Here is a 26,269-nt window from a genome sequence, read left to right on the forward strand (position 1 = left end):
TCTCTTCCCCGACACCACTTCCTCGACGCCCACCTCCCTTTTCCTCGACATCCCCCTTTCTCGGCACCCCTTCCCCTCTCTCTTTCCCGACACCACTTCCTCGACACCACCCCCACCCTTCCTCAATATGATATGAATAAAGATACCAGTAGTTGACACATTATTCTGTATGCTATATGTGCAGTAACGTACGTTTAATTTCGTTTATTGAAAATACATTATTACTGTATATTGAACAAGTTCGAAAGCATCATTGTAATTTGTATGTTTGTAAGTTTTAGGAAGAAAACTTGACGCCAGGCTCCTATAAATTAACGAAGTAGAAATGGTTGAGAACTGAAAGGTATTATACTGTATAATACAAAGTAACAATGCTATAATTAAATAGGCCTACGAATAAATAAAATGTACATGGACTACACTACGGTAGCATTATGCTATAATACCACATAAGAGTTTTGAACAGTTTGAAGTTCCAAATCTCATGTTGACAAATATCTTAATTTGACCAAGAGAATGCTTTATTTGTTAGATATTTCACCATACATAAGTTATAAGCAACTTTACTGCATTGTCTAAACACAATACAGTAGTACATAGCAAGTAACTATAGAGATATTTATTATGCCTATAGTGAACTATAATATCTTTATGTTTAAACATATCTAAAATGTTAATATTGCGTGAATATGTTTTACAAGAATTTCATTTTTTTAATTTTACCATATTAACGATCAAGTTGATATTTGGAAATTAATTAGACAAAGAACACTTTATCATAAAGATATTTTATTTAAATATGATGGAGAAAATGTGAGTATGATTCTGCCTCTTCTGTTTTATTTCTAGTTTCACTCTCATAGTCGTTTATAATCCGTTTCTATGTAAGGTCGAAATCAAATGTTAAATAATTATGTAAATATTTGAAGAGAAAGTTGTGACGTGATTAGTTGTGGATAGAAACTAAATTTCAAAAGTAGCAACAAAAACGTTAGATGGATTTTTTATTCTTCTGAAAAGTGAAAATGAAGATATTTGTATAATTAGGCCTAGGCCTACACTAAAATTGCATATTTATATGAATATCATTTTGTTACGGTTTGCTCTCGTTACAAGGAAATCAGAAAAAAATTTATACCTTCTTTATTTTTTGAAAATCCAAATACTTTTAAATTCTGCCGTTTAATGTCATCACAGGATCCAGTAATTATTGCTAATCTATCTAAATATATTTATCATGCTTATAAGTTAAGATATATGTTTTGCTTAGAGAACGAAATTAATTAATTCATTTATCTTGTGACCATAAATTGCTTTATTTTTCAATGTAATTATTATTTTGTTAATTACTAGGGGCCAGAGGCCTAAAGTAAATAAAGTCAGGCGATAAGCCTGAATGAATGAATGAATGAATGAAATATTTTTACTATAAAAGTATTGTATTATAAACAAGAAAAGTATTTTTAACTACTGGAAGTGGTAGACACAATACTTGACCCTTATTGAACAATAATTTAACCACAAAATTAGTTTAATTTTCAATAAAAATCGATTCCCAGATGTTTTTGCTATAACAGTTGTAATTATGCGGTTTACGACGAGGACTTCAAATTGTGCTTGTCACAATAACATGAGAATACAACCTACAAGTATTTGTATATAATTCAATATGTGCTTAGTTTAATATGTTTCGTTATTGAATTTATACACACAAATTCTTTTGTGAGCACAAAAGGTGTAAAGAAATTCCTCTTTTGTTGTCGTACTATTTGGCATTGAATCCAAACCACACTTGAATTTTATATCAATTGTTTAAATTTGTTTGGAGGTTTACAATTCCGGCGCTCCGTAATATATAAAGAGCGCACTTTGAGGCATGGTACTTGATGGTACATGGAATTCGACCTGAGAGGGGTCGATTCTGATCCGAAGAATGTTTCACGCCTGATCAATGCCGTCCAATGAGGGTTAGCTGTGGGATCTGTGTCGTTTCTCTTGCAAATATGAAGCTTACAGCCACTGAACGCATGGCTTACCCCATTCAATGTCGACAATCGATCGTTTGGGAAACACAATATACCTTTTCTTAGTCACAAATGCAAATTACCAACGCCCAAGCGCAACAGTTGACATAGACTGGAAAAGGAAAGCTACAGTCGGAAAATCGCTTGATAAAAACAGGAGGAATTTCTGCGTCAAAGATGGGCTTTCGGAACCTTGGATTGTTGCTCCTGATAGTGTCTGTGTCTTTTGCGCAAGATTTTATCTCGCAACCAACTGACACCACCGCGTATGTTGGCCAAGATGTGACATTGAGTTGCGTTTTGAATTCGGATCATGGCAGCCATTTGTGGGTTAAAGACTCGATTCTCATTACCCAGGAGCACAGTATACTTTCCCATGTTATGGGTGAAGATGGCGATTCTACTCAATACAAAAGGTATCTATTTTACTTTATATTACTGTATTTATCATTATTTTACAGTTTTTAAGACCATTACTTATAGTAGGCCTAACAGATCCCGACCAGTAGGTATAGTACTAGTTATACGAGGAAAGGCCTATACCAGGCTTGTCTAAAATATGCTTTTATAAAATCATTATAATATCTGTAACTTTTGGTACCAACTAATAACGCAAAAATCTACGTGCAGCGCAATATTTTAATTTGACCAATCACAAGGGACAATTCGAATGCTCCGTCGCTTGTGATTGGTCAAATTGTGTTGCGCGTACGTCCTTGAGTTGATACAAGTCCCAAACTTTAGTAGCTTTAGCACCAACTTAATGGAAACTTACTGTATTTCAGAATACTTTGCTTTAGCACTTAATATGGACACTTATTTTAGAATACAACTTTGCATAATATCAGTATACACTTTGACTACTAGACTATATTATCTTATCTTATGGTATAAATTGTATTATGAACCTAGAATGTATTATACTGTGACTAATTAAAGATTCATTTATACCAAATATAATATGACAATGGCAACATAATATATTCATAATAAAAATTAATATTTATTTAAACCGTGAGGGTGATTATTCGTTGATGGTAGAGTTTTAGTGTTATTACTGTATTTAATTAATATTGCCATGGTAACAATCAATACCATATGGGTCGTAGTTTCAATTGACATCAAGTTCGTTTATTACAACACCGTTAACACATTTCAAAGAGAGTTATTATATATATCGTATCAATGCCAGTTAACGTTGCTATTATTTTTGCTCAAGATTAAAATAACCTTTGTAATTGTTTAATTTAATTATACATTCTGCGTGATTGGATTGACATTTGTCAACATTATAGAATATGACATATCAGTGTCATTATCGTGTATATATATTATACAATGGAGGAAATATAATAACATTAGAATTTTTTTTTCCTCCATGATTACAGTATACACGGCCCGGGCAATGTTTTTGTTTGTTTCAATACAGCGTAGATACACCACGATAGGCCATGATTTCGTTTTATTATTGTTTATTTTAGGTATTATTGTTTGTTTATTATTAATTTTCATGTCTTTAATTTAATTATACCGTTTCTTATTTTAATCAGATATTCTGTGGTGTCAACAAATATAGATGGTTACTATGGCTACAGTCTCCGCATCAGTAATGTCCAAGCTCAGGATGCCGGAGTGTACCAATGCATCGTGCTTGGCGGGGAAATTGGTCTGCAATCTCAAAAAGCAGTACTGCAGGTGTTAGCCGCGCCAGCAGGAGACTACCCAGAATGCAAGACCGACATAGACAACCTTCATGTCAACATCGGGGAAGAAATCACATTTTCGTGCGAGTCAAGCGGTGGTTCTCCGGCAACTATCCTGAAATGGCTTCGAGGTGAAGATTTGACCGAGCCAAGCGAAACCACCAATACACACACATGGAAAGTCACCGAGGAAGATGCTGACGCGGTCTTTATCTGCGAAGGTAGCCACCAGCTATGGAGCCTTCCTCGTACCTGCTCAGTCGGACCGTTCAAGCTCATCACCGGTGATCCAGCAGTCGAGATAAGCGGAGTAAACAACGTTGATGTTGGCTCCACCGCTGTGTTCGTTTGCCAAGCCTTTCACATTTCAAATCCAGATTACACCTGGTACATCGATGGTGCCGTTATCAACCCGAATGACGAACGCATTACATACCGGAATTTTGGTTCCTCCGCCACTATGGACATCCGTGACGTAACATTAGCTGATGCCGGTGCAAGTGTCCAATGTAGGGTGAACTACTTTGCTGGAACTCTGCCGTCTGACATATTGGTACTAAACGTCCAACCACTACCAACCACGACATTAACACCGGCTACAACGCCTTTGAATAACCTCGAAGATATCGAAAACGAAGCCTTAGACTCGAACAAATCCGAGGTGTCAAATAGTACCATTATTGGGGTAACAATGGGTATTATCGCACTTGTTCTTATTGTACTCATAATAGTGGGTATTGTCGTAATCCGACGAGCTGCTTTAAAAATGAAAGAACAAGACGCCGCGAATGGCGAGAATTTTACGATGCGCAGTCGATATGTCGGCGTTCTGCGATCCTGGTTTTTCCCTGTCCATGAGCACACACAAAAATCAATGGCTTCGTTTGTATCCGGTCCTGCAATGGACAATAAGGGTTTTCAATCTTAAAAAGATTATTGAATTGTTTTCTCATATTAATAACAACTTTAATAATTAGTTAGAATAATCTGAATAGCGTTAAACTATCTGAAATACTATTTTTAAAACATTTCGACTAATTATTGTATTTATATTATGTCATTTTTTTGTTAGGGTATGGGTAATTTTATATACTCTTTTTATCATATAATATTTAAATAAATTAGTAAGATATTACTAATTTCAAAATTACGTCACTAAACCACCTTGAATGTGATTAATCTTCGTTAAAACTTTGTTAACACTAAGAGCAAACTAAGCGTGTTTGTGTCGAGTGCTGTATGTAACAATACTTGCGCTTAACACAAACTCACATAATATGTTCAAGTAAGACATAAGTTATAATTGAAGATAATCACATCGTTTAATACAATTTTTTTATGAATCGTTAATATTTCTTAATAAAATATCCAGAAAATGTGCCGCTGTGTCTATCGTTGTTCTGTAAACTGTGTCTGGATTACCCCCGTCCCCAGTGATTTCTTTTTTCGTTGCTGAAATTGTCAATAAAGGAAAATTAAGCGATCTCATTGGTTGTTTGCTTTCGTTGTAATCGACCAATCAGAACATTCAGAATTAAGCTGTTTGTGATTCGTCCGAAGTTAGATTTGTTTACGATGCGATTGATGTGGAGAAGATAGCCTATTGAGAAGGTTAGATTGATTACATGTATGAAAATAGGAGGATATTCATTTATTCATTGAGTTGGCATTTGGAAATTCTTGTTAAAGTAAAACATATCACCACGACATTTTTGATGTCGAATAAATAAATCAAATGAAACATTCCCGTAACTTGACGCCCCTCGGTAAAAATTTCGTCAGTGTCCGTAATATAAATAAACGGAGATAAAATTATGTATGATTGTTGTTTTTTTTGGTATAAATGAATAAATTCAGTTGTGTTTCTCAATACAACCTTGGTCGTTTCTACGTTACGTCATAAGATTATTAGATTTTTAAACGGCATTTCGTTATATTCTTTCTTCCTTCTACAATATCCGTTCCTTTACGACTATACTTTTCTAGTTTGCTTGTGTTGTATTTGTATAACTCTTGACCCGGAACACGTACGCGGAATACAATTGGTGTTTTGTATTCAAGTTGAAATGAACACAAAACAGGCTTATACATTTTGACCTAACAGAGATTTTATGTACGTACCGTATAATTTGTGGATTATAGTCTTAAGCTACTGTACAAGAAACAGTACTGTGCATAGCGTGATCAAGGATATGATCGTGATACCACAAAAATCAGTACAAAGAAATATATATATTTTACGTTCAAAGCTTTTTATTATAATCCCAATACAATTTAAGAAAATCAATTTTGGTAAACTGAAGTTGTAATAGTAAACGTTGGCCTAAGAACGCAACAAAGAAACGCTTGAGATTAGAAGAGCGATTGGAATAAATAAATTAATATTGAAAAAAGGAAACTAATTACAAATTGAGTAGCATATATATAGAAACATCATAGCTTCATTAAACGTTTTAAGAAAAGAACAATTAATTTTTCGACAAAGAACGATACATATGGAGAGGCCTTGTAATACTAGTATAATACCCTGTTTATTAATCTTAAAATACTATTAAGTACACAAAGGAAGAGTGGATTTCACTCTTCCCTGAGTTATATACATGCTTCTGAAATGTTCAAGTGAACACAATTACAGTAGAACCCCTATAAATGGGACACCTTCAGGACCCAACAAATTGGCCCCTTAATGGAGGTGTCTCTCTGATAAACATTTATCACAACAAAAATGGAAAGCAACAAGATTACTAGAGTGACCGTAAAGCTTGGTTCCCACTAGAACGTAACGCAAGGACGTAGGAGCAACGCAAGTTCGAACTGTCGCTTGTTATTGGTCAGCTCGCTTGCGGTGCGCTTACGTCCTTATAGTAGAGCAGTTAATGACATGAGCTGTGCATTTTATTACCAAAGCATGAAACTTGGCACAAAGTTTCTATAATGTATATAGATTCAAAATATCGGAGGGTGCCAAGTGTCCAACGTCCGGTATGGCGGCCATCTTGATTTCAAAATGGCCACCATAAAAACAAAAAATGTTCATATCTTGGCAACTATACACATTAGAGACTTAATTCTGGTCTCAAATTGTTCACAAACTATATATTTCTATTTGCTCTAATGAAAATTTTCGTCCAAAAATGACCGGAAATGACGTTTCTTTCAGTTTGACCTTTGACCTCGTATTTGTATATCTCTGTAACTACTGGTCATTTTCAATCGATTTTGGTGTCATTTTGTTCAGAATAAATACATTTATATTTGTAGTAATGAAACATTTTCACATAAAATGACCGGAAATACAATTTATGACCTTTGACATTTAATTATTTATTTTTAATTATGTGAATATACTGTATGTGGTTTTTGGTGGTCTTAAAGGCACCTAATTTTGAACTTTGACCTGATAGGCGTAATTATATTAAATGATTAATGGACTTAAATTGTATATAGTACATAAAATTGGTAAACATTGTGCTTTGTGGTACCATTAGTTCAATGATGTTAGCACCTTCTGATTCGCTAAAAGTTTTAATAGTTTGACAGAGGAAATAACATACATGTTATGGAATACCGTAAAACCTCGAAAAGGTGATAGTATGAGCTTCTTTTCGAGATAGACTGTATTTGAATGTCAAATGAATAGTATGATGATCGTGTTTATATCAATATATTATTAATGACCTTACAAAGAACCCTTTATATTTCAACAATCAAGCCTCAGTTATTCTACAATTTATTGTTTTCCAAGTGGTAGGCCTATTTTGATTGCATCTTCTTTTTGTAGGCCTATGCTTCCTCGGTAATATGGTCCTACCCCTCCTTCTTTGTCTGTAGATGGTCTTATACCCCATTCTTTGTTTGTGGATGGTCTTATACCCCCCTTCCTTGTCTGTGGATAGTCTTATACCCGCTTCTTTGTCTGTGGATGGTCTTATACCCGCTTCTTTGTCTGTGGATGGTCTTATACCCCCCTTCTTTGTCTGTGGATGGTCTTATACCCGCTTCTTTGTCTGTGGATGGTCTTACACCCCTTTCTTTGTATGTAGATGGTCTTACACCCCTTCTTTGTCTGTGGATGGTCCTACACTCCCTTCTTTGTATGTGGATGGTCCTACACCCCCTTCTTTGTCTGTGGATAGTCCTACACCCCCTTCTTTGTCTGTGGATGGTCTTATACCCCCTTCTTTGTCTGTGGATGGTCTTGAACCCCTTTCTTTGTCTGTGGATGGTCTTATACCCCCTTTTTTGTCTGTTGATGGTATTAAACCCCTTTCTTTGTCTGTTGATGGTATTACAGCCCTTCTGTGCCCGTGAACGGTCTTATATCCCCTTCCTTGTCTGTTGATGGTATTACACCCCTTTCTATGTCTGTTGATGGTATTACACCCCTTTCTATGTCTGTTGATGGTATTACACCCCTTTCTATGTCTGTTGATGGTATTACACCCCTTTTTTTGTGTGTGGATGGTCTTACACTCCTTTCTTTGTGTGTGGATGGTCTTACACCCCTTCTTTGTCTGTGGATGGTCTTACACCCCCTTCTTTCTCTGTGGATGGCCTTACACCCCTTTCTTTGTCTGTAGACGGTCCTACACCCCTTTCTTTGTCTGTGGATAGTCTTACACCCCCTTCTTTGTCTGTGGATGGTCCTACACCCCCTTCTTTGTCTGTAGATGGCCTTACACCCCTTTCTTTGTATGTGGATGGTCTTATACCCCCTTCTTTGTCTGTGGATGGTCTTACACCCCTTCTTTGTTTGTGGATAGTCTTATACCCCCTTCTTTGTCTGTGGATGGTCTTATACCCCTTCTTTGTCTGTGGATGGTCTTATACCCCCTTCTTTGTCTGTGGATGGTCTTATACCCCCTTCTTTGTCTGTGGATGGTCTTATACCTCCTTCTTTGTCTGTGGATGGTCTTACATCCCCTTCTTTGTCTGGACCCACTACTTTGATTGATTAAATCAGACATTGTTTCTTGTATGATTAGACCAAGACCTTCAAAGTGAAAGTCCACAAGTGGATGCCTAAAAAGGTCTTGTACAGAACAGTATATTGTAGGTCCATGTCACTAATTTGAGAATTACTTGAATAATTATATTGAGATGTCTTTTACGAATTGATTTGGTTCGGATTTTGCTAAAAAATCAATGAGTAGAGAAAATCGAGGAAAAGGATTCAGATGGTTTACAGCAAAGGCCCATTACCATAAAAATGGAGTACATTTTTTTAGATGCAACGAAAATGAACAAGAATTATCTGAGTTTCTGACTAATGAAAGTAGGTCTACTGCACAAATGCAGGATACGTTTGTAGTAAGTACTTTGAAAGACGATATTCTCTTAACTCATGAAAATGAAAACTTTCCGAACTTGTCTTATATGCAACATCAAAGAGCCCAACGAAAGAATGCTACTTTACATCAAAAATATTTCCAAATGGCATCTAACAATTCAATTCAACTTTTATTTCAGACAATTGTCCATATGGTATAATACATTGCAAAAAAAAAAAGATGATGGAGAGAGGACCAAAACTTTTATCTAACGATTGACACATCACAGTTTAGCAAACAAGTTGGCATAGATGAGCTCAGTGATTGCTGTTTCTCAGTGATCTGTCATACTTTACGCCTATCCTATCACATCAAATGTCAAAAATTCAGAATAATAATTCCTGGTCATTTTTGCAGTGTCATTTATTTCGTTAAAAAAAATTAGGTGCATTTATACCAATGTAAACCACATACAGTATGTTCACATATTATATATTATGTCAAAGGTTATAAATTGTATTTCCAGTCATTTTATGTGAAAATGTTTCATTACTACAAATATAAATGTCTCTATTCTGAACAAAATGACACCAAAATCGATTGAAAATGATAAGTAGTTACTGAGATATACAGATAAGAGGTCAAAGGTCAAACTGGGAGAAACGTCATTTCCGGTCATTTTTTGACGAAACTTTTCATTAGAGCAAATAGAAATATGTGGTTTGTGAACAATTTAACACCAGAATCAAGTCTCTACTGTTTATAGTTGCCAAGATATGAACACTTTTTGTTTTTATGGTGGCCATTTTGAAATCAAGATGGCCGCCATACCGGATGTTGGACACTTGGCACCCCCCGATATTTTTAATCTATATACATCAAAGAAACTTTGTGGCAAGTTTCATGCTTTGGTAATAAAGTGCACAACTTGGCTATTTTTATGGCACTAACTGCTCTACTATTACGTTACTTCCTATAGTGGGAACCAAACTTAAGGAGGAGTTCTACTGCAGTAATATAATACATATGAAAAATAAAAACGTATCTTCTACATAGGCTTATGTAGGAAACCGAACGACAGTAATTATTTGTTTTGCATTTGAACTTTGTTATTAAGGATGTCTAGAGGAAATAGGGTCCAAGGGACGAACATCCTTCTATTGCCTACTGTAACAGGTAGAATTGCAAACAGGAAATAATTAAGAAATGGTATACAGTACCAGGAAGAATATTAAACACATTGGTCTTAGTTTACAGTATATGCAATATTATACAATGTTTATAAAAGATTTCTCACTCCTGAGGACGATCAAAGCATATTGATCGAAACGTCGAGAAACTCAACAGTTAATACACGTGGTGTACCGCAAACTTTATATCAACATTTATAAAAGATACATACGTCACGTTCATTTTAGTAGGAACATAGGTCTTAAGTAAAGGGTTAGGTTCGAGATCAAAATAAGTATTAAGCTCTGTCTACACTATTAAACTAGTTTGACAAAAAAAGTGTGATGTGCCCAAATATGGTGGTGATGTGCCCAAATATGGTAGTGAATGGCCACATCGTGTCCATGTATGGGCACATTACATTGTTTTGTCACATAAAGTTTGATGGGGTAGACAGAGCTTTACTCTTATAGAGCTCATTTTATGGAGAATTTGGAACATATTATTTGGTCCTTGACTGGTCTATGTACAAATGTATTTAAGGAATGTAATAATATTCATAAGCCATGTACAAAATGGTGGATCTCATAGGCCTGCAAAGATACATAATTAAGTATAATTCGTGTCTTGTTGGTACATTATTGAAACTAAGACTCTATAATTGGTATCATATTTCCTATTATTTAATACATAATGTATGATATACCGTAAAAGTGTAATTATTTCATTAGAAAATCTTAAGCTATGTTATAATAAGCATAATGTATCTGGTGAATAAAAGCATATATATATATTTATATGATTGTAATATGCATCAACGGTTAAGCGAGTCTTTAAATTGTTTAAACATTAACTTGACAATAAACGTAAATATAAACTTAATGATTATTGGAACGATTACGTAATAATTATTACGTTATTTCGTGGTTTGTACAGTTGCGTAATCAAGTCCGTAGTCCTGTGGTTCGGGGGTTGAAAACGTACCGCTTTTAAACTCTATATCTGCGTACGTTAGGCCTTCTACGTTTTTCTTAGTAGGGTCTGGCGTGTTTGTGGTCGATTTGTTAGGCTTAGCGTACAGATCATCAATACTCTCTTTACTGTGGGCCTCGATCGGCGTGTTCGTATTCCGTTTGTTAGGCTTAGAGTACAGATCATCAATACTTTCTTTACTGCGGGACTTGTTCGGTTTTGCATACATTGCATCAATACTTTCTCTGCTTTTTGCTTTTCTTGGGTTAGCGTCACTCGCTTCATTCACTGAATCGATATTATCAAGACTTATAGCGTTCCGTGGCGTGTCATACCTAGCATCGTGACCAGTTACTAACCTATCAGGTTCTGCGTACATAGTCTCCAACTGAGTATTTGAACTTGAAATCGTAGGCTCATCATATACTGTAAAATCTGTTTTTAACGTTTCACGCAGGGGAGTATTTTCTACGTGCGTTTTTTCAGAACTGTTAATGTCTTGTTCAATGTTGTCGTACATTGGTTCTTTCAATGGTACACTTTCGGGTTTTGTCTTTTTTTCGTACTGTCTTTTGCGCCTTTTATATAAAACGTAAATTACAATTGCTGTTGTCAAAATCACAAGAGCTATTGCCACTACGCCAATGACAATAATTACTGTTTGGGGCTCATCTGTGACATTGGTTGCTGATGTAACGGGATGTTGTGTACCTGGTGTCGACTGTAAACGTATAGTGTCCTCTAAGACCTTTATTGTATAACTCGCTGTACTACTGTTACGACCACTACGACTAATAGTACAAGTAACTATTTTGCCGTTGGCACCGCTTGATACATCCTTCACAGTAAGCACATTACCTATTGCAAATCTTTTACTTGGCGATGTTGATACGTCATTATTATTCCACGTCCATTTATAATTATAATAATCAGGATTACCTTTCCCTGAGCAGGTAAGGTTAAAGCTACCACCAACCTGAAGTGTACCTGGTGGTGATTGTTCAATCTCAGCATCTATAGTCAATATTAGAGGAGTAGTTTCACAAGTTCCTATCACTTGATGTTTGATGAAAGCTTTACAAGTAAATACAGCTCCATCGTCTTCGACAGTTAAATCTTGTGTGTTTGATATTACTATATTTCCGTCTTTATACCATCTTAAATCAATATCATTTGAAGGATAAGGAGAAGGATAAGAACATGTCATCGTTGTTCCTATTTCACCATTATCATATTCTGGATTACACCTTATTTCTCCTATCACTACAACAGCCTGATCAGAATAACTGTATTCATTATTTATTCCGATGATATCACACCTGTAGTTTCCCGCGTCATCAGAAGCAACATTGGAAATAAAAAGATTCGAAGATGTTGCGTTATTTATTAAATTGTATTTTGAATTTGGCATTTTAATTGTTTGAGACTCACCACCATCCTGAGGGAAGAATACCCATTGAAAGTCATGCCGTTCATACAATTCTGGTTTCCAAACACACGATAGAGTTGCTGTTTGTCCTTCTGCAACGAGAACCGATTGTGGATCTTCTGGGAACAAATATGTTTGTCCAAAACAGCAGTGAAATATACTATACCATATAATCAGGCACTTGTAAAACAACAATGTACAATATTGATGACGAGCCATTACGAACTTCATAGTTTCTTCCGATGGTCGGGTTCCAAATATTGCTATAGATTGATGTAAATTATTTCCTTATCAAAATAGAGAGATTGTTGGTACGAAACAAAAACGTTGAGAAATACTAGATTTAAAGATACTTAATACAATGTAAAACTGTACATTACATTGTTAGTTGATGTTGCCACGCGTTTGTTATGATAGAAGTTGTATCCAGTTTAAGCACCCTCTCGATTATGATTTAATTGTTTCTAATCACTGTGTATTGTAATATGCTACGATATATACAGAAATAATCAACTTTGATTAAAATGGTACTAGTTTAAACACTCACTCGATCTGATTCCTGTATTCTAAATCACTGTATTGGAACGTCAGGCTCATAACATGCTATATACAGAAAAAACTGGATATCCGGGTTAAAGTTATTGTCACAGATTACCGACTGTCAGGTAAAACCGGTAGTATGGTATACTGCCCCCTAGAGTGTAACTTGTATTTAAACTTTGGGACTTTCCTGTTTTTTTATTATTGTAAGTTTATTTACTGCTCTTGTGTACACCATATTTAGAATTATAATGTTTTTAATAAAATAAAATTACAGCAACCCAGCAATTTCAACAAATTCCTTCATGATCGTTGTTGAGATGCGTATGACGTATAACATTACGATAGAAATTCGTTTTACTGTTATTTGTTAGGCCTATAATACACATTGCATTAAATAGCTTTGTATATACAGTACAAGCAATATTGAACGATGCGGTTACGTCACGTGTCAAAAGTTGATTCGTAATGATAAATGTAACAATAAACGTACTGGTAAATGTTACGGAAAAATATTTACTTCATAATCTGCACAGTTGCGTAATCAAGTCCGTAGTCCTGTGGTTCGGGGGTTGGAAACGTACCGCTTTTAAACTCTATTTCTGCGTACGTTAAGCCTTCTACGTTTTTCTTAGTAGGATCTTCACGGGTAATCTCTGGCGTTCTTGCAGTCTGTTTGTTGGGCTTAGCATACAGATCATCAATACTTTCTGTACTGCGAGACTTGTTCGGTTTCGCATACATTGCGTCTATACTTTCTCTGCTTTTTGTTTTTCTTGGCTTAGCATCACTCGCTTCATCAGTATTCGCTGAATCGATATTATCAAGACTTATAGCGTTCCGTGGCGTGTCATACCTAGCATCGTGACCAGTGACTAACCTATCAGGGTCGGCGTACATAGTCTCCAACTGAGTATTTGAACTTGAAATTGTAGGCTCATCATATACTGTAAAATCTGTTGTCAACTTTTCACTCCGAGGGCCATTTTGTACGCGTGATTTTTCAGAACTGTTAATATTTTGATCAGTGTTACCATACATTGGTTCTTTCAATGGTACATTTACAGGTTTTGTTTTGTTGCCATCCTGCTGTTTCTTACGCCTTTTATGTAAAATGTAAATTACAATTGCTGTTGTCAAAATCACAATAACTGTTGCAACTACGCCAATGACAATAATCAATGTTTGTGGCTCGTCGTGCGTGACATTGTTTGCTGATAGTTTGGTTGATGATAATGTTGTTGCTGATAGTAGGTCTGTAACAGTAGACCTACCTTGTGTTGTGTGTGAACGTGCAGTTGTACTTTGCGTATTTTCTGCAACATTTATTGTATGTCTCACTGTACTGCTGTCACGACCATCACGACTAATGGTACAAGTAACTATTTTGCCATTGGCATTGCTTGATACTCTAATCGCAGTAAGCACACTAGCTATTGCAAATCGACTTTCGCTTGATAACGATCCTACAGGGTTGCCACTCCACGTCCATTCATATTTATAATAATCAGGATTACCTTTCCCTGAGCAGGTAAGTGTAAAGCTATCTCCAACCTGAAGTGGACCTGGCGGTGATTGTTCAATCTCAGCATCTATATTCAATATTAGCGGAGTAGACTCACACGTTCCTATTACTTGTGATCTGAATCTGGCTTTACAAGTAAATACAGCTCCATCGTCTTCACTAGTCAAAGCTCTTGATTCTTTCATATCTTCTTGTTTTTCTGCTGAATTAATTTCATTCCCGTCTTTGTACCAACGTAAATCAATAAAATATGAAAGATAAGATGAAGTATAAGAACATGTCATTGTTATTCCTATTTCACCATTATCATATTCTGGATCGCACGTTAACACTCCTAGCACTACATAAGTAGCTTCAGAAACACTGTATACATCATTACCTTCGGAGATATCACACAAGTATTGTCCTACATCATTACGATCAACATTCAAAATGGAAAGATTTAAAGATGTTGCACTTTTTTTGAAAATGTATTTTGACGTTGAAGGTTCAATTGATTTACGAAATACTCCAGAAGAATAATAAAATGACCATTCAACATCATGGTTTTCATTTAATTCAGGTGTCCATTCACACGATAACGTTGCTGTTTGTCCGTCTGCAACGAGAACCGATTGTGGTTTTGTAAAAGTATAGGATTGTGCAAAACAGCAATTAAATATGCTATACAATATAATCAGGCACTTGTAAAACAGCAATGTACAATATTGATTATGAGCCATTATAAAAACTGCGACTGTTAAGTTCCGGGATCAATTCACTTACTTATCAAATTCAAGATTATACGAATAATAAATGTCCAGAATCGTAAACCAAATTTAACGATACTGTATTCCTTAATACTATATAATTGCTGTACACGTTGGTACAAGTAATACTCTGTAACACTCAGTCGTTCTGATTACTGTGTACTGTATTGTAGCGTGTTCCTGCTAAAGTGATATTAGCATCAACTACGTAACCTGTATACAGTTATTTTAACATATTGCATTCTATATAGGTAAAACTAGTAGTAATGCACACCGCCCCCTATCGAGTAACTTAGAACTAAAACGTTTCATCATTCCTGTTTCTTTTATGCAAGTTGCTATCTGCTGCCACACACGACAGGAATATAAATGCTGACAAGAATAAGAATTACACAATTCTGAACATTAACACTGCATTGTCAAATACAGTAATTTCAACATACTAATAATTTAAAAATATGTAGAAAGATATTGTTCTTTTTATGCGAAGATATAATTACTGATTAAGTGCCTGTCTTCTCTTAGAGAGCGTGGTTTACGATTTGATTTTCTAAACTAAGGAACAAGATTTAGCTGCAAAACTAGACCTCTAGGTGTAATAACAGTAAATGTGTAACCCTCAACCCCGCATTGGCCCCTCCTTTTTTTAAAGCATTGAACACTTAGTAGTGACTAGATTAACGTAAGGATACACTTAGATGGAAAAATATACATAGAGTTATGTTTAGTTTGTTTCTAAATTAATAAAAAACACTCCCTTCCCTGCTCACCCTCTATACCAGGCGGAGTAGCGTCTATTTTAGATATTACATCGTTTGCATATAATTCTGGTGTCCATTCACACGATAACGTTAGTGTTTGTCTTTTTGCAACGATAACCGATTTCGGTGGTTTTTAACAAGTGTATAATAATTTAATGTAATCAAGCATAATTTTGTAAAACAACATAGTCCAATGTTTAGGGTGAACTATTAAACTTTGTAGACAGTGTAAGTTTGTATACATTATATCATTTAGGGTAATTATATTATAATTCGTTTCCAATATGTTGATATATAATTTACTGGCATTATTTTATTCGTTAATTGTACACTAGAAACATCATGAGAGTAAAAACAAAACAATCGCATACCGGACAACTTGATAAAGCAATACATTTTAAAATAGTTTCGTAAAACTTCCTGCCTTCCTAATTCCTGTGTTATTCTTGTCGTATTGCTCGTTAATAATCTAGTGTTATTGTTTCCTTAAATAATAAGGAGAGAGGCAAGCCATTCAACGTTGAATCATGGCTTTCCTCTCGTTACTTGGAGTCATTTTATACTATATTATTTAAACATAATATGTTCATCTATATTGCTTCCTTAAATAATATATAATTTTTGTACTACTATTTCGTACATTTTCCCCTAATGCTTGGTTCCCACTAGAGACGCAACACAAGCAACGTAAGCAAATTGATCAATCATAAGCAATGTATTATTCGAACTGTCGCTTGCCATTGGTCAAACCGTTTTTGTTGCGTCTATACAAGCTTACAATGTTTTGCTATAACGGCCTACAGTTTAATCTTTTTTTAAATGCATATAACTGTACACTTATTTATTTAGATTTATATTAGACCATGGTGGTGGTAATGGTTTATATACAATAAATGTTATAATATTATAATATAACAATTTATTTAAAAGCATATCCTTTTTAAAACTTAAACTAGATCCATGGTGCAGTCCATTATAATGAGAATTACAATTTACTTGTTTATCTTCGCAGATATGTCTTGTTATATGTTAACTATCTATCACTATCCCCACCTCTGTGGGGATAGTGGTTTCTATACAATGATTGATTGATTTAATTAAGTTTCATACTGTATGCTTCTAACGTTTACTTTAGATATAAATCAGACCATTTTCGTACAGGATTGACTTGTTCATCGACAACGCCGTGTACGCACCAATGTGTCGTCATCGTAGTTCCACTACATGCGTAGAAAATTGATAGTTGCGTACCTTATTTTGTTATGTCTCTCTGATACCTTTAACACGCAGCATACCGTTTTCGTATTTGTACTCTTGGTTATTAGTATCTGTTTGTTCCAATGCAGCATAATTGTAATCAGCCGCTGTATTACTTTCTGGTTTTGGTGCGCCATCTTGGAAACCATCGTCTAATTCAAGGTACTCGGGAGTGGATTCCTCCGTATTGCGTGTGAACGGGTGTATGACATAATCATACTTAGTGTCACTGGCGGTCGTGGTCACGTGTGCGCTCGGTGATGTAATGTAATCGTAAACGTGCTCGGGATTATTTGACAGTCGATTTGAAGGAGTTGTGTTTTTCTTTTTTCTTTTTTGCATATAAACACACAGACTTGTTATTATTATCAAAGAAACGACGAGTAAAATTGCAACTACGATAATTACAACCGTTAGGATTTCTGTAATAGAACGCGTTACAGTAACGGGTGTTGTGTGTAAACGTGTATTCATTAGGTCTATTGTTGCGGAAACGTTTTCCGAGACTTTATGTGTTGTGAGTTGATGTGTAATTGGTTTTTGCGTACGTGTATCTAGTGTCGACTCTAAGCGTGTAGTCATTGCTGTTGTTGAAATATCATCCGGAACATTAGGTGTTGTGAGTCTGATCGTAACTGGTTTTTGTGTACGTGTAGGCCTATCTGGTGTCGACTGTATAGGCCTACTTGTAGTTGTACTCGACATCTGATCTAAAATGTTTATTGTATAGCTCGCTATACTGCTGTAACCACTACTACTAATAGTACAAGTAACCATTTTGCCATTGTCATTGCCTGATGCACTATTCACAATAACCACATTGCTAATTGCAAATCGACTATCTGTCATAGATTCTACTGGGTTGTTATTCCAAGTCCATTCGTAATTATAATATTCAGGATTACCTTTCCCTGAGCAAGTAAGATTAAAGCTATCGCCAACCTGAAGTGGACCTGGCGGTGATTGTTCAATCTCTGCATCTATAGGAAATACTAGCGGAGTAGTTTCACAAGTTCCTGTCGCTTTACTTTGAAATCCGATGGTGGCTTTACAAGTTAATACACCTCCCTCGTCTTCGGCAGTCAGAGCCGTTGATTCTAAATCATTGTTTTGTTGTTGTCCCGAAGTTACTTGTTTTCCGTCGTTATACCATAGTAAATTAATAATATATGAATTATCAGAAGAGGTGAAGGAGCATATCAGCGTTGTTCCTATATCAACAATATTCTCTGGATTACATGTCAATTCTCCTAATACTAGAGAAGCAAATGTAGAAGATGAGACACTGTTGTATGAATCACATTCAAAGATCTCACAAATGTAGTTGCCTACGTCACCAGAGCCAACATTAGAAATGGAAAGACTTGAAGAAGTTGCGTCGTTCATTAATGCGTATTTTGTATCTGAAATTTCAATTCGTTTAGGACTATTAACACGATCGTATGTCCATGTTACGAGATGGTTGTTATTCAATGCTGGTGTCCATTCACACGATAGCGTTGTAGTTTTTCCGTCTGCAACGAGAACCGATTGTGGATGTTCTGTAAAATGATAGTACTGTGCAGAACAGCAGTGAAATATATGAAATATAATCAGAAACTTGAAAAACAGCAATGTCCAATATTGAGAATGAGCCATTCTTGTGAATTTTAAGCTCAAAATATTGCGTCTGATCGGTTTAAATTAACTTCCTTACCAAAATTGAGATTGTATAGGACTATTGTAGATTCCAATCATTTATGGTAATGACTACAATGTAAGAATAGTTGATGTTTTAACGCATTCCTTTGATAGACATTATCACTAAAGCCTCACGCGATATGATTCATTTGTACCAAATAATATTCAATCGTACAGAAATAATTGTTTATCCGATTATAAAGTTATTTTAGCAGATCATTTCATATGTGTTATTATTATATTGTGTGGTATGTTATCCTGTGGTTATACAATGATGTCCCATACAGTGTTTATTTACTTTTATTACCTCCGGATTAGGAATTTAGAAATGTTTAACAAACCAATCGAAATGAAAATACTTGGATGGTTTACCATGAACACTGTTGTATACTTCACACGCACAGCTTCTGAAATAAATTGTTATTATCTCAGTTTTATTTTGTTCCGATTGGTTTAGTAAAAAGATATTTCTGAATTCATTTACTGCTATCAAAACAATGGTAATCATACAATATTATATATACTTTATATAATACTGATTGAACATACCGGTACTTTACCGTGCAATCTTAGATATTTACGGCTATTGATGAAGTTAAGGAAAATATAAAGCAAAAACAACACACTTTGACCTTTTGCGTTAATTTGTGTGTTTTTATCTTTGAAATTTAAGTATTTTAATTAATGTACAATTATTTTAAATAGAGGATTTAACAAAAAAAAAGAATGTTAAGAAGTAAACACTTTGTATTAATGGTATGATACTAAAGGTTAAAATTATGATATCTGAGAAAAAACAGAAAATAATGAAAAAAGGTAGAAAATGTTTAGAAATTATGTAATGAAGCATCGAATGAATAAAGGTGGTGGTGAACCACAAAAAAAAATATTTTTAAATTTAAATTGTATATGGATTTCAAATAAAATGAGAAATGTGGGTCATTTTTTTAAAACAGTAAAGCTTTGTCTACACTATCAAACTTTATGTGACAAAAAAAGGTGATGTGCCCATATGGACATGATATACCACTACCATATCTGGGCATATCACTACCATATTTGGGCACATCACACCCTTTTTTGTCAAACTAGTTTGATAGTGTGGACAGAGCTTAAGAGTTGAACGAGTTACCACAGGAAAGTAACCATCAATCTCCAACTAATTTTAAACTTTTTCAATTATGTCATTTTTCGTTTTTTATTTGCTCATGTAGGAATTACTGTCATATTGAATTACTTTTTTCCGAAAGTCCGTGTGGACTTGTTGAACACTCGGGGAGAATTGTACAAAGTACCATCGACAGAAAGGGAATTAATGTAACCACCGATCTCTAACCTCGTACATTCATGTTAGTGTTTATATAACTCATAACTGTTGCTAATTGTTTCCTGTACTTCCTTGATCTCGTCAGTGTTGTTTCAAATAACCATCGACAGAAAGGGAATTAATGTAACCACCGATCTCTAACCTCGTACATTCATGTTAGTGTTTATATAACTCATAACTGTTGCTAATTGTTTCCTGTACTTCCTTGATCTCGTCAGTGTTGTTTCAAATATCCTCATTTCCAAAATAATTGTTCAGTTTGCTTCCTCATAAAAAAACGAAAAACAACCAACTTGGTTTGGTCTTGAAAAAAACACCAAAATCAAATACATAATCAATAACTTTTAATTCATAATTAATAATATTAAACTATCTAATCAATGTAAATCAATTATAATAATGATAATAAAAATTAAAATCTATTTTGGTTTGGTTTGCTCTTGAAAAAACCAATAACAATCAGTATCAAATACATAATTAAATCTTCGATTGCATAATCAATAATATTAGGCTATTTAATTAATATAAATCAATGTTAGTAAAAATGAAAATCCATTTTCGAGATGATCTTGTTCTGCTAATATTCATTACAATGCAACGGTATAGGTCTACATCAGTTTCTTTAAAATAGAAATATAAGTAATTTATTTATATGCGCAAGGTTAATTACATAACACAAGATTGATTATTATAATTTAACTACCAAAATAGATAAGCAGCCGAATTCAACTGTAATACGTTTAGTATGAAGTAAGCGGATTTAAAGCTATGATATCTAAGAGATAATTGACTGTACATCTGTTATATTTACAATTACCAACAAGTGTTCTTTTATTAAAAATAATGTGTATATTTATATAATGGCTATGCATCCTATTTATGTATAGAATAGTATGGTACTTTATATCAATTATATGAAAAACTGTATACAAATTTACAGTAACAACTCATAGCAATCCGCGGCAAAGGAAAACTTGACCGAGAACAACGTATTAGAGATGTAACATATGATTTCAGAACAATCGCGAGATTTACGATATCGCCACACGCGATTCCCGTTACAGCCGTCTCCGTAAATTACTTTGACGTCACAAGTGCATGGCAAAATCTACCTCATGAATACGTTGTTAAAATATGGTTCTCGCTCAAGCTGTCCTTTAACGTAGATACTTTGATAGTCTGTAATCTATATTCTTCATGCAGGTCGCTGGAGACGTATGTCGTATTACCTTCTGTTTTAATCTCAGGCCTACATACACATTGCGTAAAACTGTCACAAACGATTTGACCAACGGTTACGTCACATATCGAAAAGTAATTAACAGTTCTACAACATGTGTTGATGATAAACGTATTAAAATGTGTTACAACGTAAACGGTAAGTACTGTACACGTAACGGTTACGTAACAATATTACGTTACTTTTTAATCTGTACAGTTGCGTAATCAAGCCCGTAGTCCTGTGGTCCAGGGGCTGGGAACGTACCGCTTTTAAACTCTATTTCTGCGTACGTTAAGCCTTCTACGTTTTTCTTAGTAGGATCTTCGTGCGTAATTTCTGGTGTTCTTGTCGTTGGTTTGTTAGGCTTAGAATACAGATCTTCAACGTTGTGGGCCTTAGTCGGTATGCTTGCAGTCGGTTTATTAGGCCTAGTATACAGATCTTCAAGATTTTCTTTACTGTGGGCCTCGATCGGCGTTTTCGCATTCCGTTTGTTAGGCTTAGAATACAGATCTTCAAGACTTTCTTCAGCGTTGTGGGCCTTGGTTGGTCTGCTTGCAATCGGTTTATTAGGCCTAGTATACAAATCTTCAATATTCTCTTTACTTTGGGCCTCGATCGGCGTTTTCGCATTCCGTTTGTTAGGCTTAGAATACAAATCTTCAATAATTTCTTTACTGCGGGCCTTGATCGGTTTTACTTGTATTGCATCTGTACTTTCGGAACTTGTCGTTTTTCTCGGCTTAGCATCACTTGATTCATTAGGTTTCATTGACTTACCTAAATAATCATCAGTTTTATCAATGTTTACTGCATTCTGTGGCGTGTCATATTTAACATGGCACCCATTTGCTGACAGGTCATGTTCTGCGTACATTGTTTCCAAATGTTCACACAGAAGGTGATTATCTATTTCAGAACTGGTAATATTTTGTGCAGTGTTACCGTACACTGGTTTTTCCAATGGTACACTTTCGGGTTTTGTCTCTTCTTTTTCGTACTGTTTCTTCTGCCTTTTCTTTAAAAAGTAAATTATAAATGCTGTTATCAAACTCACAAGAGCTATCGCAACTACGCCAATGATGACAATGATTACTATTGTAGAATCATTATCCTGGATATTAGTTTCTGATAGGTCAGTAATTGACTTGTACGTACGTGTACCTAGTGTCGACTGTAAACGTGTAGTCATTACTGGTGAAACGTCATGCGCGACATTAGTTTCTGATAGTCTGACCGTAATTGAGTTGCGCGTACTCGTACCAGATGTCGACTGCAAACGTGTACTCATTTGTTCTATAACGTTTACTGTATATGTTGCTTTACTTGTGTTACGACCACTACGACTAATAGTACAGGTAACTGTTTTGCCATTGTATCTGCTTGATACACTCGTCACAGTAACCACATTGCCAATTGCAAATCGCCTTCCATTTGGTGACGATCCTACAGGGTTGCCATTCCACATCCATTCATATTTATAATAATCAGGATTACCTTTCCCTGAGCAGGTAAGATTAAAGCTATCACCAACCTGAAGTGTACCTGGTGGTAATTGTTCAATCTCTGCATCTATACTTAATATAATAGGAGTAGTTTCACAAGTTCCTATCACTTGATTTTGAGATCTAATTCTTGCTTTACAAGTAAATACAGCTCCATCGTCTTCAACAGTCAAAGCTCTTGATTTTATAACATTATTTTGTTTTACTTTTGATGTAATTTGTTTCCTGTTTTTATACCATAGTAAATCAATATCACGTGAATTATAAGAAGTAAAATAGGAACATGTCATCGTTGTTCCAATCTCACCATTGCCATTCTTTGGATCGCACACTATTTCTCCTAGCACTACAAAAGCAAGTTCAGAAGAACTGAATGAAGCACCATCTTCCGAGATATCACACCTGTATTTTCCTACATCGTTGTAACTAACATTAAGAATGGAAAGATATGCAGATGTTGCTTTAGTTGTCAAATTGTACTTTAAAGTTGACCTATCGATTGCTTGCGACCCACCAACATGAGGGTATGCTGACCAGTAAACGACATGGTTTTCATTCAATGCTGGTTTCCATTCACACGACAACATTGCTGTGTTTCCTTGTCCAACAAGAACAGATTTTGGTTGTTTTGTAAAAGTATAGGATTGTGCACAACAACAGTGAAGTATACTATACAATATAATCAAACACCTGTAAAACAGCAATGTACAAAGTTGATGGTAAGTCTTTATAAACATTGTAGTCAATATTAGATATCATAAGACGATTGATGTTCCCACGCGTTGTTATAATAGGAATAGTACAGTACTGACTAATGCACCTCGATTGATGTCCGATTATTGGAACTTCCTTATCAAATTGAGATTTACGCAAACATTCCTATAAATTATATTCCTTATTCCGACGATTCAAAGACACCAGTAATAATGTTTTAGAAATTAAATCATGTTTGCTTGATGTTCACGTATGCTGTAAATGGTACTCAATTTATAAACACTTCAATCAAACATTATATCCAATACTAAAAAACTTCGTATACGGTTAGATCCTGTATTACATTTATCATCACATTACACGTTGGCACTTTATTTATTACAACTTTATTTTGTTGTTATATAAGTTGGAATGATCTACTTCAGCACTAGTGATACACTTGATTACTGCAAAAATAAAATACCAGGAAATAGCGCCACTGAATATTCAACATTAATGATGTAATACTTAAAAAATACTTTCTTAATACATTGCCATTTTTCCTCCAGAGGGCGGTCGGAGGCGTGGTCAGTGAGAGTTTAAGTTGTAAATGCTAACTATGACTGGTTAAAACACTCCACATAACTTTATCTTTCCTGTCGTAGCAAATGTCGTGTTAACGGTTAAATTAAGATGTTTTTTATACCGTTTTTACTAGTCTTACATTCTGTCATAATACTTTTGTTGTTTGTCCCCTTTTCTTTTGGGTGGGTAGAAACTTGCTTTACAATAATTCTACGCACTGGTAATGAATGTGATAAAATAGACCTCAATGGATATGTTCACTATACTGTATTAACAGTATATCTATTGTATTCTTTTTGTACTCAACTTCACAATTTGTGTGGATAAATATTATTATTATTTGTTTTTCTTTTATTTAGCTTTTTATCAATTTTTTCTGATCTTCATACTGAAATTCTAAATTAGTTTTTGTCGGTTTTCATCAAGTTAAATCGATAAAACTATTTCATGACACATTGAAAAATGATATCATATAGCCCTACTGTGATATTGGAACTATTAGAATTATGGTTAACTTGACGAAACATTATAATTGTCATAGCGCGTTTAAGATAACGCAACACCTTCAAAATGCCTATAACAATAATCATCGTCGAAAAAAATATAAAAATTAGTAAAGCAGTAGCATTTCTATTGACTCATTGAACTTAGGAAGTGCTCGTTGGAACCCGGATTGTAAAACTAAACACGTGACTAGACAGGTACTTAATCATGAACCAATCACAGGCTCTGTTTGGGCTAATCATTTCGTAACACTTCTTCCTTTTTCCTTATTGTTTGTTGTGTTGCTCTTTCAAATTCAATTTAGATCCTGGAGAAATCTCACTTTTCACTCGTTTAGATTCACAATTGCTTCCTATAAACTATATACTATATCTGCGGAACGTTGTTTAGAGACAAATATTAAAAAGAGGCCTTCCTCTCTAGTTTTGAAAAATGATTTGATTTTTAGATTAGATTATTATATAATATTAATAATATAATCAAAATGTATTCTTCTAACGTGAATACTGTAAATATAAACCAGACCCTCATGGGGCAGCAAATATTATTATTAAATGCAAATGTAACAGAATAACAGCAAATTTTACTTATTTACAGTGTTTTCTCTACATTCATTATTAAATGGCTTTACCACGTTGAAACACCGGTTATACGGCTTTACCACGTTGAAACACCGGTTCTCGTCAGATCACCGAAGTTAAGCGACGTTGGGCCTGGTTAGAGCTTGGATGGGGAGACCATCTGGGAATAACGGGTGCTGTATACGGAGCTGGGGTCCCGTTAGGCATTTGAAATCAGCACTGCTGACTCTTATGGCAGCCCCTGCATCTAGTATCTGCCTCAGACCTCTGGTCAAGGTGGGCACTGGACGAGAGAAACCCTTGATCAATGTTAGGACCAATCAAGGTGCTTTAAACAGTCCTGGCTTTGTTTGTATCAAACCTGTTAATGGCGGTAATTATCGCTGTTGGTTTCGATTAAATAAAATAAAATAAAAATAAAAAAATTAATAAATGATTAAAGAAAACCATACACTTTTCTTTTTATATAAACATTCAGTGTGTTTTTATATCTTAGTGTTCCAAGTATTCTTGTTTCATTTAGATAACAGAGGTTACTATTACTGGTTTAATCGTACTAATTCATTTAGATAACAGAGTTTACTGGTTTAATCGTACTAATCAGTTTAGCTAACAGAGTTTACTGGTTTAATCGTAGTAATCCATTTAGCTAACAGAGTTCACTGGTTTAATTTTACTAATCCATTTAGATAACAGATGTTAATGGTTTAATCGTGCTAATCCATTTAGATAACAGAGTTTACTTGTTTAATCGTACTAATCCATTTAGATA

The 26,269-nt window shown here is 34.8% G+C and overlaps 3 protein-coding genes and 1 pseudogene across 3 annotated transcripts in view; 3 read left to right on the forward strand and 1 right to left on the reverse strand.

Moving 5' to 3' along the window:
- The window catches only part of LOC144848768 (neuronal acetylcholine receptor subunit alpha-10-like), a 171,125-nt gene extending 154,777 nt beyond the window's left edge, over positions 1-16,348 (forward strand). Inside the window, exon 7 of the transcript XR_013613917.1 lies at positions 16,333-16,348. The gene's annotated coding sequence lies outside the window, so the exon portion shown is untranslated. The remainder of the gene's footprint in view (positions 1-16,332) is intronic.
- LOC144848025 (kin of IRRE-like protein 1) lies at positions 1,884-5,107 on the forward strand. The gene is made up of 2 exons (XM_078704688.1): positions 1,884-2,440; positions 3,575-5,107. Exons 1-2 carry the CDS (start codon positions 2,202-2,204, stop codon positions 4,653-4,655), a joined length of 1,320 nt encoding a protein of 439 aa, XP_078560814.1. The 5' UTR covers positions 1,884-2,201; the 3' UTR covers positions 4,656-5,107.
- Positions 16,349-20,933: 4,585 nt separating the features above from the next.
- Positions 20,934-23,721, reverse strand: LOC144848292 (uncharacterized). Its single transcript, XM_078705007.1, has 2 exons — positions 22,150-23,721; positions 20,934-22,014 (listed from the first exon to the last, which is right to left on the reverse strand). Exons 1-2 carry the CDS (start codon positions 23,719-23,721, stop codon positions 21,826-21,828), a joined length of 1,761 nt encoding a protein of 586 aa, XP_078561133.1. The 3' UTR covers positions 20,934-21,825.
- A 1,842-nt stretch (positions 23,722-25,563) lies between these two features.
- LOC144849272 (5S ribosomal RNA) lies at positions 25,564-25,682 on the forward strand (annotated as a pseudogene).
- The last annotated feature ends 587 nt before the right edge of the window (positions 25,683-26,269 follow it).

Source organism: Antedon bifida, chromosome 7 (genome assembly GCF_963402885.1).
Source record: "Antedon bifida chromosome 7, ecAntBifi1.1, whole genome shotgun sequence".
Classification (NCBI taxonomy): Eukaryota; Metazoa; Echinodermata; class Crinoidea; order Comatulida; family Antedonidae; genus Antedon; species Antedon bifida.

Bases quoted from the DNA above. Each gene is read 5' to 3' on its own strand.
- LOC144848025 (XM_078704688.1), top strand. From the start codon at position 2,202: ATGGGCTTTCGGAACCTTGGATTGTTGCTCCTGATAGTGTCTGTGTCT. The intron at 2,441-3,574 runs GTATCTATTTTA...TATTTTAATCAG, and splicing joins GATTCTACTCAATACAAAAG to ATATTCTGTGGTGTCAACAA.
- LOC144848292 (XM_078705007.1), bottom strand. From the start codon at position 23,721: ATGTTGTCGTGTGAATGGAAACCAGCATTGAATGAAAACCATGTCGTT. The intron at 22,015-22,149 runs CTTGAAGATCTG...AAGGCCCACAAC, and splicing joins CCCACAACGCTGAAGAAAGT to GTTGAAGATCTGTATTCTAA.